The sequence below is a fragment of the Trypanosoma cruzi genome, genomic scaffold, assembly GCF_000209065.1.
Source record: "Trypanosoma cruzi strain CL Brener 1047053516901 genomic scaffold, whole genome shotgun sequence".
Lineage (NCBI taxonomy): Eukaryota > Euglenozoa > Kinetoplastea > Trypanosomatida > Trypanosomatidae > Trypanosoma > Trypanosoma cruzi.
Window position 1 is genome coordinate 1 of NW_001849414.1, and position 14,084 is coordinate 14,084.

The window sequence follows — 14,084 nt, forward strand, 5'->3', positions numbered from 1 at the left end:
TGCCCAGGATCTGCGCGATGCCTTTCCAGAAGAAGAGAGTTGTGGAGTTGTGGAGCGGTGGGCCACAAATTTGGTCAGTCAAGTGGCGAAAATTGCAGAACAGGCGGGTTCACAGTGCGCTAGTATACAGGGTACAAAATATACATGCGACAATGCTGAGAAGGTGCCAGAGGAAGTCATGTCAATGCTGTTCAATTACCAGTCCGCATGTCGCCGTATCTACTATGATGCGGAGGTGATCCGCACCGTCATCTCCGTGCGCATTCCAGAACTGAAGGAAGAAGACAACTTGGGGGTCGCCGTGCAGCACGCCGTTCTGAAAATGTTGGAAGAAATACAAAACAAAACTCTCGGTGCAGGTGGAGCAGGTGGGGCAGGTGAAAAGACCAGTAGTGTGAAGGCACAAGCGGGCGTATTCTCTCTGCGTGAGTACTTTGGGGCTCGCGGTGCGGTGGAGGAGAAAATTCTTGGTAAACCAGATGACGATAAGAATAACTCAAAGGGCGGCAGCAAAAGCCCCTCCGTCTTGTTGGAGTTGCGGCAGGTGGACGTCGACGCGTTGCAAAAGGTGGAACTCTCCGCCCTGCAGCTGGTGACGGCGATGCGTTCCTTCGTTAATGCGTACGCCCTCAACTGGAAGAAGTTGATTGAGCCACGCTCCGGGGGAGGTCGTATGGTGAGTTAAGGAGAAGGGCCATTGTGAAACAAAATAAGAGGGTTTTTTTTGTTGGGAGGTTGCACTGCACTCGTATGGCACTGAAGAAAATACATATTTATATTTATTATTTTCTCATTGCGGTGGCGGCAGCAGTAGGAGTACACACCGCCGCTTTTCCCTTTATATGTATATAATATATTATACATACACATGTGTACATGTGTGCGCCGGCAGAAGTCAATGCGAGGTGGGGAGTGGGGGGGAAGAAAACAAGTAGGAAAAAATGGGGGAAATGAAAGGCTTGCCGAAAAGGAACAGCAGGAGAAAGAGAAGAAGGGAAGAATATTGGCATATGACACGGGACCCTTCAAAAAGTGTGTGCGTGCGTGTGCGTGTGTATACAAGTCTGTTTGTTTATCTGTTTTAGTTGGATTATTCTCAATAATAAATAATAATAATAAAAATTTGTTTACTCAACCATTTTCTCTTCTTCTTGTTTTTCTTATTCTTACTCTGGGTCGGGGCGAGGGTGTTTAGTAAGACACAATATTGCTGTAGGGATTAGCTGTCGACAAGGAGTCATTTCTTCTTTACGTCAAGGAAGAGAAAGAGGAAACGACATTAAAAATATATTTATTTATCATAATTACCTGTAACTGAACGAAGGACAAAAGTACATATACATATACATATTATTTTTACAAAAAGGTATAACATACTTTTCTTTATTATTATTATTATATATATATATATAAAGAGAGATATATATATATATATAATAACATCTGTAGGGAGCGTGTCGAAGCAGCATACACACATATATACACACACGGAGACAGACACATAAGTTGGCTGTTCTCTGCAATCGTACCGTTGCCGCTGCTTAGTTTGTGTTTCCCCCGAACTTTCCTTTTTTTTTTTTTTTTTTTTTTTCTCTTTTCTCTTCTCCCTCTGTGTGTGGGTGTGTGGGTTGGTGGTTGGGTGTGTTTTTCAACACTCCGTGGACTCTTCCTGTGTGAAATATCGGGCGGGGTGGATAATTTGAGAAGTGAGGCATGCGTCGCACGAGTGCCTTTGCCCTCCGAAGCTCCTACACCGTTGCGAGCGGTGTGTCACGGCGTGGTGGTAACGCCTTGCGTGTGAATGACGAGACGCAGCAAATACAAGATCACGATGTTTTTCTTGAAGCGGAGTATTACTTGAATGACGAAGAGTGCCAACTCCTCGCAGCACCGATTGCAGACTTTCTTTCACGCTGCACAAGTTACGATATGTTAGGCACATCCACACAGGTGGTCGTACTTGATGTAGACGTGGCGCTAACTGTTGCATTTATCGCTGCCCAGGAAACGCGACTCAATGCGTGTGTCTTGTGGGATCCCACTGCCCGTGCCTTTTGTGGGATGCTAAGTTCGACCGATTACATTGATATTCTTTTGTATTGTCATGATCACCCGGATGAGGCAGAGCAGGTTGCACGGTACACAATACGAGAATGGCGAGAAAAGAAACGGGATGCGTCAGATATTCGAAATAAGCAGATTTTATCATCACTATCGCCAACCTCAGCATTTGTCACATGCGCACCGGATACAACTTTGATTAAGTGCCTACAACTGATTCTGCGTCACCACGTCCGCCGAATCACTGTACTAGCAAATAAGGAGGCCAATGATGTGAGTGTGGTAGCCATATTGGATCTGCAGCAGATTCTTCTGTACCTCGGTGCAGTCTTCTTATCTATTGAAGCGGTAGGGAATGGGCGCCGTGGTGTGGGGGTGGCAGCGGGGGTGGATGATGTAAACTCCCCGGTAGGTGTTTCCGGTGGTGTTAACGCTGGTATTTCACCGGATGGCGTTGATCCCGCCGACACGGATCTCCTGTTTGCTGAAGGGGTACTCCCGCCGCATGTCCGCAATCTTCTCTTTGCCCCCAATGAAGGGGAAGGGGAAAATCCATTGATGGAATTTGGAAAGGAGCCGCGTGTTGGTCCATACCGCACCATATTTGACATCCCCTTCTGCTACGTTCCCCAATTAGGGAGGCATCGGGCGCATGCCATTTCCGTCACACTGGAATCCCCGCTGCTTGAGGCTCTGCGACTCATGTTGCAGCACGACATTGAGAGCATTGCCGTAGTGTCAGAGGAATACATCATTGTGGATGTCATAAACCGCAGCGATATCGTCCGCATTGAGGATCAGGGCGTGTATGACACGGAACTTACCGTCCGTGAGGCAATTGGGAGCACAGTGAGTGCAAAAATATGCGTTTTTCATGCTAAGGATGCACTGCGGGATATATTTTTTCACTTTGCGCGGCAGCGGGTGAAGGAGCTCTTCCTTGTTGACCCCGACACCGACAAGCTGCTGGGCCAACTGAACATTGCGGAGATGGTTTTCTTTTTAGTGTTTGGTGTCACCACGACTAGCGCCACTGGGGACGTTCGAAGTTGTGTACAAACGGCGTTTTCCTCCTCTCCCCTTCTCGCCCCTACCCTGAATCCTGCACGTGCCGTTGCCGCTGCCAACGATAATGACGGCAACGCACAAAAATAATGGAGTGGGCATGGGACGAGAATAAATAAGAGGAAAACGTGTGAAATGACCGCCGTGGCGGAGTGAACGGTACATTGTGTAGTGAGGATGGCAATGAGGAGGAGAAACCGCGCAACGCACACGGTGTCATCTCGCACTCGAACGGTCGTCTTTTTCCTCTTCTTCTTCTTCTTCTCCTCCTCCTCATTCTCATTCTCTTTGTCTTTCCTCTACACCAATGACCGTCTTTTCCCTGCGTTGTAGAAGATATATATATTTATATTTATATTTATATGGAAACAAATCTGATGCAACCCCTTTTTTTTTTTTTTCCTGTCACCGCAATCACCTGCATCACTGGTAATTGACACCGACGTCAATGCCGTTTATTTGTTGTTGGAGGGCTTTTGTTCACACACGGTAGCTCCAGAGGCAAACCGCGAAGAACGGGACGGGAGAATCCATGCATTTCCCCATCCGTGCATACGCCTTTGGCTTTTTTTTTCTTTTTTTTTTTTTTTTTTTAATCAACGGCATGGAATGAAAGAAAAAGAGAGGGAGAGAAAAGGTAATTGAGTGAAAACGTGCGAGCAAGAGAAAGAGAAAGAGAGGAGAGAATAGTGATTATAACAATTAAAAGAAAACACGAAGCCATTGTTGTAGCGTTAATGACGTTTTTTGCATCTTTGTCGTCCTGCGACGCCCATGTGCGTTTTCTACGTGAAAGAATAAAATGGTTGCTGGGGTTGCACGCATCTCCCCTTCTACCTCTCTATCTCTCTCTCTCTCTGTGTGTGTGTTTTTTTTTTTTTTTTGTATTCTGCCCTTTTCTTGTTGTTTTGTTATTAAGAGCACATCCGATTGATTCCTCATATGGTGCGTATGCGTTGTTGCAACACCACGCCGACGTGTATTTTCTCATTCAGTGCGGGTCTGTTTCGCTGCGGTTGGCGGTCGCAATCCTCATCCTCATCGTCGTCTTCTTTGTTCTCGCCACGGCCAGGCACTAGAAGTAGGAGTGCGAGTGGCGGCGGTGGTGTGGCACTTACACTGCTGCGGTGCCCCGGTGGGCCGCGGGTGAAGGCGGAGGGGCTGAAACATCTCTTCAAAGTGCCACACGCCGGCTATTTGGCGAAGTACGACCAGCGCTTTATCCTCAATTTGAAGCTCACGCATCAAATTGTCTCTCACTTAAGCCGCACGACACTCAAGACACATGATAAGCTGCTGGTTGAGCTCGGGCCCGGGACGGGGGCACTCACGCGGAGTTTGTTGACACGGCCCTGTGTCGCGGTGCTGGGCATCGAGGCGGATGAACGATTTAATGCGCACCTCGAACAGATACGGCAGTACACGGATGGGAAGTTTCATTGGGTGAATGCCGATGTGCTCCGTGTGAATGAGCTCGATGTGTTGTGCTCGGTGTTTCCTCGGTTTGTTGAGCAGCATCAGAGGCGACGGAGCGATGCGCGTGCGGATGAAACGAGGGAGAAAATGGGAGCGGAGGGAAATAATGACGGTGATGGGGAGGGTTACGAGGGCGCACCGCTACGGAATTCACAGCGTGAGCGCATTTTGCGAAGACGGTTTGGGAAAAGTGCCGGGTTTAATCATGGCACAGCGAGCGATAACAACCGGGATCCTGTCAATAGTCAAAGTACTGGCGTTGCGGCTGCTTTTGCAGTTACGGATCGCTGGTGGTCCGACGGGGATGCAAAGGTGGAGGTTGTGGCCAATCTCCCTTTTGATGTCATCACGGAGCTACTGATGCGGTACGCTGTGGATTGCTCGCGCAAGCAGAATCTTTTTGTTTTTGGACGCGTCCCATTACATGTCTTTACCCAGAAGGAGATTGCGGAGCGTATTATTGCCCCCGCAGGGTCCATTCATTTCTCTCGTCTCTCTGTCCTGTGCCAATGCTTTTTTCATGTGCAGGTGCGTCAGACTTTTAGGGAGATGACATATTACCCAAAGACGGAGGTACTTGGGGCGATGTTAACATTGCAGCCACGCTCCGTGCCGCTTGTTCCAGGAATGGACGCTGCCACGTTGATCCACTTTACGGATTTATTGATGAAGCCTGGACAGCGTGGTATGACGGTACACAAGGCGTTGATGAAGTGTGTCCCGGCAGAGGTGGCGCAGTATATGCTGCAGGAACTGCGGGTGGATGGGGCACTCACCGTATTGGACTTGACAGCTGAAGAAATCTGCAAACTCGCCATGCTTTGGCAACGTTTTCTTGAGGCCTCGTCACAGCAGCAAACAAACCCACGAGGTGAAGCGAAGGAGACCCGGACATCAGCTGGAAATGATGAATGACATGCGGCCGAATGAACGGCACATACACACACTGTGACAAAGAAGTGTGTTGAAGTGGAAGGCTGCTGTTGTTGTTGTTGTCGTTTGTTTGTTTGTTTTGATATTTATTCCATAACTCCATGTTTGGTTCCACATTGGAGTTTATTGTCTCTGGGCTTTTATGCGTGTATGTTTAATTTTTCATGCGGAGCCTTTTTTGACGGTGAAAAAAGGACTCCTTGACTTTTTCCCTTCTGTTGTACATTTCTTTTATTTATTTTTGATACGTCTTCTTTTAGTTTCTGTCTGTCTGTCTTTCTGTCTGTGCGTGCGGCAGGGACGGAGAAAGCGTGGGTGTGTGGCGGCCTTTTGCATCCATTAAGTGAGAGACACTAACCGTTTCGAAATCGGGAAGTGGAAGAAAGAGAAGAAGAAAAAGAAGAAAACCAACAACAACAAAAAAAAGAAAAAAAAGAAAAGAATTCAAGAAGAGGTAGTGAAGGTCACAATAGCAGGTGAATAAACAGCGTTGCAAGTGTTTGTGTGTTTGTGTGTGTTAGCCGTGTATTGTTTATACAATGCAAAGTACCATCGTGCTGGATGCCGGCTCTGGTAGTGTGAAGGCGGCGTTCAGCAGCGCCACCGCCCCCACGTCCTTTCCGTCGCTGGCTGGTCGTGTAAAGTACAAGCCATTGTTTCAGACCTCTCATGGATGCGATGTGGTGTCTGTGGGTAAAGACGCTGCGGAGCGTCGTGGCCTGCTTCATCTCACGTACCCCATTCAGCACGGGATTATTGTTAACTGGGATGTCTGGCAGCTGCTCCTGCAACAAATTGAGCAACAGTTGGACGCGTCATTGGCTGAAAAGAGTGTTTTTTGGGTGGAGCACCCGTTTAGTTCTCGCCCTCAGCGAGCACGTGTAGCGCAAATCCTTTTTGAAGAGAAGGGTATCTTCGGTATGTGTGTGGGTATCGCACCCCTTTTGTCTCTCTATGCGACAGGCGAGACAACTGGAATTGTGCTGGATGTCGGCGAGGGTGTTTCTTCCGTGGCGGCGGCAGTGCAGGGGTACGCTGTCACGGGGATGATGCAACGGGAAGACTTTGGAGGTGGCGCCGTGACTCAGTACCTCCAACGACTGTTACGCGAGTACGGCAGCTACAACACTGCATATAATGATAGCGGTAGTACGAGCCCTGGTGAGGGTAATGGGTATCATACACGCAGCATTGTGAACCGTTGTTTTAATCCGTCACGCTGCGGTGCCGAACGTGAACTCGCGCGCAGTATCAAGGAGCAGCGTTGCGAGGTGAGTCCACATCCGGTACCGACAAGCGCCATCCCCCTGGGTGTTGTGGAAGGAACGGGTGACGGTGTTGGCGGTGGCGATGGAGCCCTGTTGAAGTTTGCTCAGGCCATGGCCACAGCAACGCCAAAGAAGCACCGCCTACCCGACGGTACGGAGCTGACACTTGGATATGAGTTGCTGCAGGCCCCAGAGGTGCTATTCAACCCCGCCCTGCTTGGAAAAGAGCATCCAGGTTTGGCGGGTATCGTCTCCAATGCAGTACGGGTAGCTGACATTGAGCTTCGCACGGAACTGTGCGAACATATTTATTTGACGGGTGGCTCGACGTTACTTAGCGGATTTGGTCAGCGCTTCCTTTCGGAGTTGCTGCAGCTCACACCGCGTAACTGCCGGGTGCGTATCTCGGCACCGGCGGAAAGGTCACATACGGCATGGTTAGGTGCATCACTTCTCACTCGACTCTCGACATTCCCGCAGCAGATGCTTGTGAGCCGGGCAGACTTCTTGGAGGAGGGTGAGCGCGCACTGCACAACCGCCGTGTGGGCTAAGGAGCTGCCGATGAAAGTGAAGTGAAGTTGAGAGAACTAAGGTCAGTAGATGCACTGCGAGGGAAGGAGTCAGTTGAGCCTGCAATGCATGCATCGCCTTCTCTTTCTCCCACCGCGTGTATGTATGTTTCTTTCCTTCTTTTTGGCTGATTTCAACTTGAAGGGGTGTAGAGGGAGGGTGTGTGTGTGTGTACTGTTAGCAGGAAAAAGGGGAAAAAAAAAAAAAAACAATTGAGATGAGCTGTCGGAGGTTTCATAAGGTTTTGCAGGCGAATGAGGAGGAAAACGAGCATGCACGTGAGGCCTTTCTTGCATCCTGGCGTTCGGAATATCAACAGTTTCTTCAAAGCAAACTCGCTGCCCTTGTGTGGCACGTGGAGCATCACTGCCGTAGTCATGTGACTCCCCAGACTGCGACGTTCATGGCCTGCGGTGAAGTGCCGCGGATGAAAGTAGCGACCACAGCAACCAACTCTACCAAGACGGCGTCTACGAACAGCAACAGTGCCATGATGGCTGAAGACGCTGAGCAGCATGATGCCTGCAACGTGTTGGCTCACAAGCAAAACAGAAGGACGACGCTCCCGTCACATTTTTTCCTTGAGCAAACTCCCACATCGACGCCTTTTTATCCGCAGGAATTTATTGTAGAGAAGGAAACCCAGATTTTTAGGCAAACGAACACACCGTTTACGGTAGGGGAAACCCCCCACGATAGCCAACACTCTCGCACCGAACTTAACGCATCCAAGGGGACAGTGGTGCCATTGCCGTCAGCACATAAGAAAGAGACAGTAGATCGGAATAGTGAAAAGGATGATGACAGGACGGCAATTTTGGTCGTGAGTCCATCACCACGTCAAATCTCAATGCGTTCACCGTCTCACATAGAGGATGATGGCTCTCTAGATGCTTCTTTAAGCCCAGCAGCGACAGTAGCAGTAACGAACGTGCTGACGAGAACGTCCGGACCCGCTGTGCAGCTACAGAAGATGCTGCCAACGGAGGAGATATCTAAGGCGAATCTCAGGAAAACTATTGCTCGCTTGTACAGTGACTCTGTGGACACACGAAGCTCGTGGTCAGATACGTGGAGTCAAAAGAAGCTACGAGGAGCATCACCACTACCACCACCATCGTCAGCATCACACATGATGCATTTAAAGACGATGCACGTTAGTCACGGAGCCCCCTGTGAAAATATGGAGGCTTCGAGAAATGATATGTTGTCAAAAAAGCAGCTGATATGCGAACTGCGTCGACTGTATGGTTTGGAAGATGAGCGTTAAGTCAAGCGGATCCTGTTGGGTGGGGTGGGCCCTTGTTTAATTGTTTCTTTGCTCCATGTGAGCGAACAACGCCTGCTGTGTCTGTGTGTGTTCCCTAATTTTGTTTGTGTTGGTTGTTTTTTTTTTTTTTTTTTTTGCTTTCACACAAACACACAGGAAATAATGGTAATAATAATAATAATTATTATTATTATTATTATGCATATAGAAAGATGCTGTTTTCTCTTTCAACATTCCACAAAACTCCCATCTTTCCTCCAAGTGGGAGGAATAATACTTGACAACATCACTTCTGATTGTGACAACGTGATGCCCTGTATCCGTGACGCCTGCCACCTCCCCCTCCCAATATTTTTTTTTTTTCATTGGATGCCAAGTAACAATTCGCTAGGAAGTCCATTCATGGCGTGGGTGACCGCGACGAGCTCAGAGGAAGGCAAATCGAAGTCACCTGTTTCCGGTGCGACGTTGTCCCCGACGCCGTTGGACAGAAATGAGGCAGCGGATCACAACGCCGGTCCCCGCATGAGCCACAACATTCATGGGTCTAAGGCATTCGAAGGCGCCCCGCAGTCTTCACACCGTGCTGGTGAAGAAGAGGATCATGCCATTTTGCTGCCGAAGCCTCCCCTGAAAAGTGCTCCACGCGAAATGGAGAATCATGAATCTGACACGTGTGCCAAACACGGGGATAGCGGGGTGAAGCTCCCGGAAAAGAAATGCAATGAAATGGGGAGCAATGGGCGGTTACAATCGGCAAATGACACGTTAACTGCCACGTTGAGGTTGTATGAAGGGGATCTTAAGGCGGATAATAATAACGACGATGATGATGATGAGTTTGGAGATTTTGTGGGGGTCACTTCCAGGCCGGTATCGGAACCCGTCGCCATCCCGGAGCAGCCAATGGTGGGGAGAAACGAGCCACCGCATGTTTTTATAAATCAGCAGGAGAAGGAGCATCATCACGGAAAAGGAGGAGGAAAAAGTGAGAGCGGTCAATTGAATACGCTCACGTTTCATACCGTTGCGTCTGCTTCTGCTGAACCGAGAGCAACAACGATGGGCTCCCCAGGATGTGTGTGTGTCGATGCGGATAGGCTCGACATGATTAACGCTTCACCCGTTGTCGTGAAAGACGAGGGTGCAGAAGAGGCGGAGGAGTACACGCACAGGGAGACACACGTCGTTGAGGGAAGAGACGACGAAGGGGCGGAGAATGAACGAGAGCACCATCACAACAACCAGCAGCATGAGGAGGAGGAGGAGGACGACGAAGAAGAGGAGGAGTGGGCCGCATTTACGGATGCCGCTGTTCCTCCAAATCCACCCCTACAAAAACAACTGGTGACTGCAGGGGAAGCTCCAGGGATTAGTGACATGTGTGTAGAGGAAGATACTCATGCAACACGCAGTGGGCGACAATTTGTCTTTCGTCGAGACATGGACATTGCCCGAATTATTCTTCAGCTTCGCGAGCTCAGCGGATGTGTGCTCGACACGGAGGAATGTAACGGTTGTCATGATGATGGCATCGAGCAGCAGCAGAGTGACGCCGGCAGTAGCAGCGGCGAAGATCGAAAAGGGAAGCAATCGCGGCGTGAACTTCTTCTTGCGGTCATGGACGCCCTCTCCTTCAGAAGACGTGATTCAGTCAATAGAGTGGAAGAAACACCGCCCGTGGGTGGCGGTCCATGTGTCACCCCTGGTAGTTTGGCTTTCCATTGCAAGCCCTTGGGCACACCGCCATGTATCGGGGGAAGCTGTGAAGGGCGTCATGATACACCGCTGCCGCAGCCGCAGCTGCCCGATCAGGCGTCCGCGACGTTGGACGGCATTATAGATCCCTTTGCGGCCCTGCGGCTTGCCGAGCGGCACACGACACAACGTCGTGAGCAGTTGGAGTCGGTCCTCCTCCAGGCTTCTCGAGTGCGGCAACGTGCCATACCTGTTTGTGAAGCTATTACCAAGGTAAGGAATCTTGCCATGGAATATGAACAAGAAAAACAAAAAGAGCAGCAAACATCGGATAAAGAAAAGGAATCGACGTGGCATATTCACCCAACTTTACCAACGCCATGCATTGGAGGAAGCCTCTTCCCTGCATTCTCTTTGAGACTGCCCTTTTAGTGGGATATTTACGAGTAATATACTTATATATATATATATATATATATATTTATATATTTATATATCTTTTGAATAGACATGTCATGGGATTCCTGTGTCGTGTGTGCAAAATATGCTTTCTCTTTCTTTCACTCTACCTCTCTCTCTCTCTCTCTCTATGACTGTGTGTGTGTGTTTGTAGAAAATTAAAACAAAAAAAAAATATCGGGACAATTCGGTGATTTTGTAAGAAGTGATATTATGCGCTTAAAGTGCCTTCCCTCTTCTTGTTGTTGTTGTTGTTCCTTTCCCTGCTCGCATCCATTTTTGAACAGTCCACACAAACACACACTCTCTTTCTCTTTCTCTCTTTCTCTCTTTCTTTTACTCTGTTTTTATTTTACTTTTATTTTATGTTTTTTATGTGAATGCATTGATCTTTAAAAAAAAAAAATAAATAAATAAAAAAGAAACAACGATATAAATCTCAATTTGCAAGCGAAATAACAACAACAACAAGAAGAAGAAGAACAGAAACAAAAATAAAATACTATCCAATATAATATACACCCCTACATATATATAAAATAAAATACTAAAAAAATAAAAAAAAAAGGATATGGCGATCCGATGCCTCTGGAACAACATTGCTGCCCTCCCAGCAGACCCCATTTTTTCTGCTTCTTTGGTTGCGAAGAAAGCACCAGAACCAAAAGCAGACCTCATTATTGGCGCCTACCGTGATGCGGAAGGCCACCCATACCCCCTAAATGTTGTAAGAAAAGCAGAACAACGCCTTCTGGAAATGAATGCCGACAAGGAGTACCTACCAATGTCAGGGTATGCGCCCTTCATTGAAGAGTCTTTGAAGATTGCTTATGGGGACAGTGTGGCGCGTGAAAATGTGGTGGGCATACAGGGACTGAGCGGCACAGGGTCACTCAGTATTGGAGCGTGTTTCCTCGCCCGTGTACTCTCGCGCGACACTCCTGTGTACATTTCCGATCCGACGTGGCCAAACCACTACGCTGTTATGGCCGCGGCAAATCTGACCGACTTACGCAAGTACCGTTACTACGACAACGCCAAACGTTGCATTGACTTTGATGGTCTTTTAGAAGACCTCAACGGGGCGCCGGAGGGCAGTATTGTGATCCTGCATGCCTGTGCACATAATCCGACAGGTATGGACCCGACCCACGAACAATGGGCCAAAATTTTGGAGGTTTTCCAGGCGCGTCGTCTCATTCCCTTCTTTGACTCTGCATATCAGGGATATGCCACCGGAAGCCTTGATAATGACGCCTATTCGATTCGTCTCTTTGCACGACAAGGGATGGAAATGCTTCTTGCACAGTCCTATTCAAAGAATATGGGCCTGTACGCAGAGCGTGTGGGTGTCTGCTCCATTGTCACAGCCAACCCAAAGAAGGCACCGTTGATTAAGTCGCAGCTTGAAACGATCGTACGTAGCCAATATTCCACTCCACCGGCTCACGGTGCTCGAGTGGCGTACCTCGTCTTGAGCGACCCTGAACTTCGTGCAGGGTGGGAGCAGGAGTTGCGAGTAATGTCGACGCGTGTGCTCGAAATGCGCCAAGCTTTGTACGATGGCCTCAAGAGACTCGGTACCCCTGGCTCCTGGGAACATATTATTCAGCAGGTTGGAATGTTTTCATATCTTGGTCTCACGAAGGCCCAGTGTGAAAAACTTATTGAAAGGCGTGTCTTTGTACTCCCATCCGGACGTGCAAACATGGCTGGTCTAACAAAAAGGTCAGTGGAACTGCTTGTAAAAGGCATCGACGAGGTGGTAAGAACCGTCACGGAATGATTGAACGTGCATTTTTGTTTTTCTTTTTTTCTTTTTCTTATTCTTTTTCTTTCCCCACCAGACACACACACAAACAAAATTTAATAATAAAATATTTAAAATAAGGAAGATCAGTACAAAAAAATAAAAATAAAAATAACAAATAGAAATCAAGAGGTGGAAAATAAAAAAATAAAAAATAATAATAATAATAATAATAATAATACAGAAATGAATATAAAAATATATATTTGAATGGATAAATGAGGAAATACGAGGAAATTGTAATAAATATATATATATATATATATATATATATATATTATTAAGATGTGCATATATATATGGAAAGATTAAATGGAAAAGAAAAAAAGAAAAAAAGATGTGTTTTTCCGCGTGCCTCTATGTGTGTGTGTCTGTGTGTGTGTGTGTTACTACCCCATTGGGCATCCAGAATTTTAAATATTTAATTGCTATTTGTGTGTCTCATTTCTCTTGATGTTTAAATTTTTTTTTTTTTTTTTTTGTCTTGTTTGTTTGCTTGTTTGTAATATACATCATCAATTCCAATCCTTGGGCTCCATTTAATCATTAAATACTCATTTATATGTACGTATGTATATATTCCGTATTGCAACCATTCATTTTGGTTTTTTTTTTCGTTTTTTTTTTTTGTTTTTTTTTGGCGACGACTGAGGGGGGAAGAATGAAAGGGGGGTTTTATGTGTGAAGATCAATGAATTCGTACGGTAAAACCAACCTATGCTCACTCCAATGGACAGACCATCACCACCACCGTTTGTTGTTGTTGTTGTTGTTGTTTTGGGGACTATTAAAAAAAAAGAAAAATAATAAATAAATAAATAAAATAAAAATATTGCGGGAATAAAAACGATGGGATGATTGCAGACGCGTGTACCGTCGGTCTGGTGGTTTTGTTGTTGAGGGGGGGGGAGGGGGGGGGGGGATTGCCGACACCTCGCTCTCCGGGTTATAGTGATTCAAATGCTGATCCACAACCTCGAAGGCCTCTTTTAATACTTTCCCCGCTATGACTTCACCATTCTTTGCTTCGTTTGGCCCGTTCAGAACGATACGAAGGGTATACGGCACAGTGTGCTCCAGTCCCCTCATCGTCACCACCAATCGCTCCTCGGCATGAGGGCTAGGCATGTTCTGCGACAACATCTCACGTGCGATGCGGTCACGCTCCTTTGCGGCAAGCTCAGCATCGACCACGACAATCGACGCGGAGGAGCGACCATCGGCGCCTCCGGAAAAAAAACTTCGCTGCGACAAGAGTGCCGGTGAATTGTCCGACGTCGAGGAGGAGGACCACCGTACTGCGGCAAGATGTGCACCAGACACCAAAGTTGTTGTCATCGCCATTGTCCCCGTGGCGACGCCGATCGTGGCGGTGCGGAGTAAAATGCGCATTGTTGAGAACATAACCCGTCTTGTTTCTCCCCCCTTCGCGTCCAAATGGGGAGGGGGGAAAAAAAAAAAAAGAAAAAAAAA

The 14,084-nt window shown here is 47.6% G+C and overlaps 8 protein-coding genes across 8 annotated transcripts, besides 34 other annotated features; 7 read left to right on the forward strand and 1 right to left on the reverse strand.

Annotated features, from left to right (window-relative positions):
• On the forward strand, nt 1-685 carry Tc00.1047053503841.10 (proteasome activator protein PA26, putative; the record flags this gene model as incomplete). Its single annotated transcript, XM_802689.1, has 1 exon — nt 1-685. A coding segment is annotated over one exon (685 nt), but the record flags the coding sequence as incomplete, so codon positions are not given.
• Nucleotides 1-1,854: a sequence feature (heterozygous, Esmeraldo-like haplotype).
• Nucleotides 1,099-1,125: a sequence feature (AT_rich).
• Nucleotides 1,279-1,307: a sequence feature (AT_rich).
• Nucleotides 1,397-1,436: a microsatellite.
• Nucleotides 1,564-1,603: a microsatellite.
• On the forward strand, nt 1,714-3,216 carry Tc00.1047053503841.20 (hypothetical protein, conserved; the record flags this gene model as incomplete). The annotated part of the gene is made up of 1 exon (XM_802690.1): nt 1,714-3,216. One exon carries the CDS (start codon nt 1,714-1,716, stop codon nt 3,214-3,216), a length of 1,503 nt encoding a protein of 500 aa, XP_807783.1.
• Nucleotides 1,855-2,622: a sequence feature (areas merged during assembly that could not be assigned to a particular haplotype. This can correspond to areas where the two haplotypes were merged or to regions with more than two copies in the genome that were merged during assembly.).
• Nucleotides 2,623-2,665: a sequence feature (haploid, Esmeraldo-like haplotype).
• Nucleotides 2,666-3,189: a sequence feature (haploid, non-Esmeraldo-like haplotype).
• Nucleotides 3,190-11,857: a sequence feature (heterozygous, Esmeraldo-like haplotype).
• Nucleotides 3,365-3,400: a microsatellite.
• Nucleotides 3,463-3,490: a sequence feature (AT_rich).
• Nucleotides 3,692-3,720: a microsatellite.
• Nucleotides 3,951-3,985: a sequence feature (CT-rich).
• Nucleotides 4,069-5,517, forward strand: Tc00.1047053503841.30 (rRNA dimethyltransferase, putative; the record flags this gene model as incomplete). Its single annotated transcript, XM_802691.1, has 1 exon — nt 4,069-5,517. The coding sequence occupies one exon, from the start codon at nt 4,069-4,071 to the stop codon at nt 5,515-5,517; it is 1,449 nt and encodes a 482-aa protein (XP_807784.1).
• Nucleotides 5,798-5,822: a microsatellite.
• Nucleotides 5,914-5,978: a sequence feature (GA-rich).
• Tc00.1047053503841.40 (actin, putative) lies at nt 6,075-7,355 on the forward strand (the record flags this gene model as incomplete). The annotated part of the gene is made up of 1 exon (XM_802692.1): nt 6,075-7,355. The coding sequence occupies one exon, from the start codon at nt 6,075-6,077 to the stop codon at nt 7,353-7,355; it is 1,281 nt and encodes a 426-aa protein (XP_807785.1).
• Tc00.1047053503841.50 (hypothetical protein, conserved) lies at nt 7,592-8,644 on the forward strand (the record flags this gene model as incomplete). Its single annotated transcript, XM_802693.1, has 1 exon — nt 7,592-8,644. One exon carries the CDS (start codon nt 7,592-7,594, stop codon nt 8,642-8,644), a length of 1,053 nt encoding a protein of 350 aa, XP_807786.1.
• Nucleotides 8,761-8,780: a microsatellite.
• Tc00.1047053503841.60 (hypothetical protein, conserved) lies at nt 8,807-10,774 on the forward strand (the record flags this gene model as incomplete). Its single annotated transcript, XM_802694.1, has 1 exon — nt 8,807-10,774. One exon carries the CDS (start codon nt 8,807-8,809, stop codon nt 10,772-10,774), a length of 1,968 nt encoding a protein of 655 aa, XP_807787.1.
• Nucleotides 8,825-8,844: a microsatellite.
• Nucleotides 9,899-9,934: a microsatellite.
• Nucleotides 10,792-10,839: a microsatellite.
• Nucleotides 10,890-10,931: a microsatellite.
• Nucleotides 11,106-11,138: a sequence feature (CT-rich).
• Nucleotides 11,197-11,301: a sequence feature (A-rich).
• Nucleotides 11,330-11,368: a sequence feature (AT_rich).
• Tc00.1047053503841.70 (aspartate aminotransferase, putative) lies at nt 11,373-12,587 on the forward strand (the record flags this gene model as incomplete). The annotated part of the gene is made up of 1 exon (XM_802695.1): nt 11,373-12,587. One exon carries the CDS (start codon nt 11,373-11,375, stop codon nt 12,585-12,587), a length of 1,215 nt encoding a protein of 404 aa, XP_807788.1.
• Nucleotides 11,858-14,084: a sequence feature (areas merged during assembly that could not be assigned to a particular haplotype. This can correspond to areas where the two haplotypes were merged or to regions with more than two copies in the genome that were merged during assembly.).
• Nucleotides 12,663-12,691: a sequence feature (AT_rich).
• Nucleotides 12,707-12,764: a microsatellite.
• Nucleotides 12,765-12,792: a microsatellite.
• Nucleotides 12,854-12,912: a microsatellite.
• Nucleotides 12,972-12,998: a microsatellite.
• Nucleotides 13,074-13,115: a microsatellite.
• Nucleotides 13,217-13,250: a microsatellite.
• Nucleotides 13,353-14,015, reverse strand: Tc00.1047053503841.80 (NADH-dependent fumarate reductase, putative; the record flags this gene model as incomplete). The annotated part of the gene is made up of 1 exon (XM_802696.1): nt 13,353-14,015. One exon carries the CDS (start codon nt 14,013-14,015, stop codon nt 13,353-13,355), a length of 663 nt encoding a protein of 220 aa, XP_807789.1.
• Nucleotides 13,366-13,388: a microsatellite.
• Nucleotides 13,401-13,441: a sequence feature (A-rich).
• Nucleotides 14,062-14,084: a microsatellite.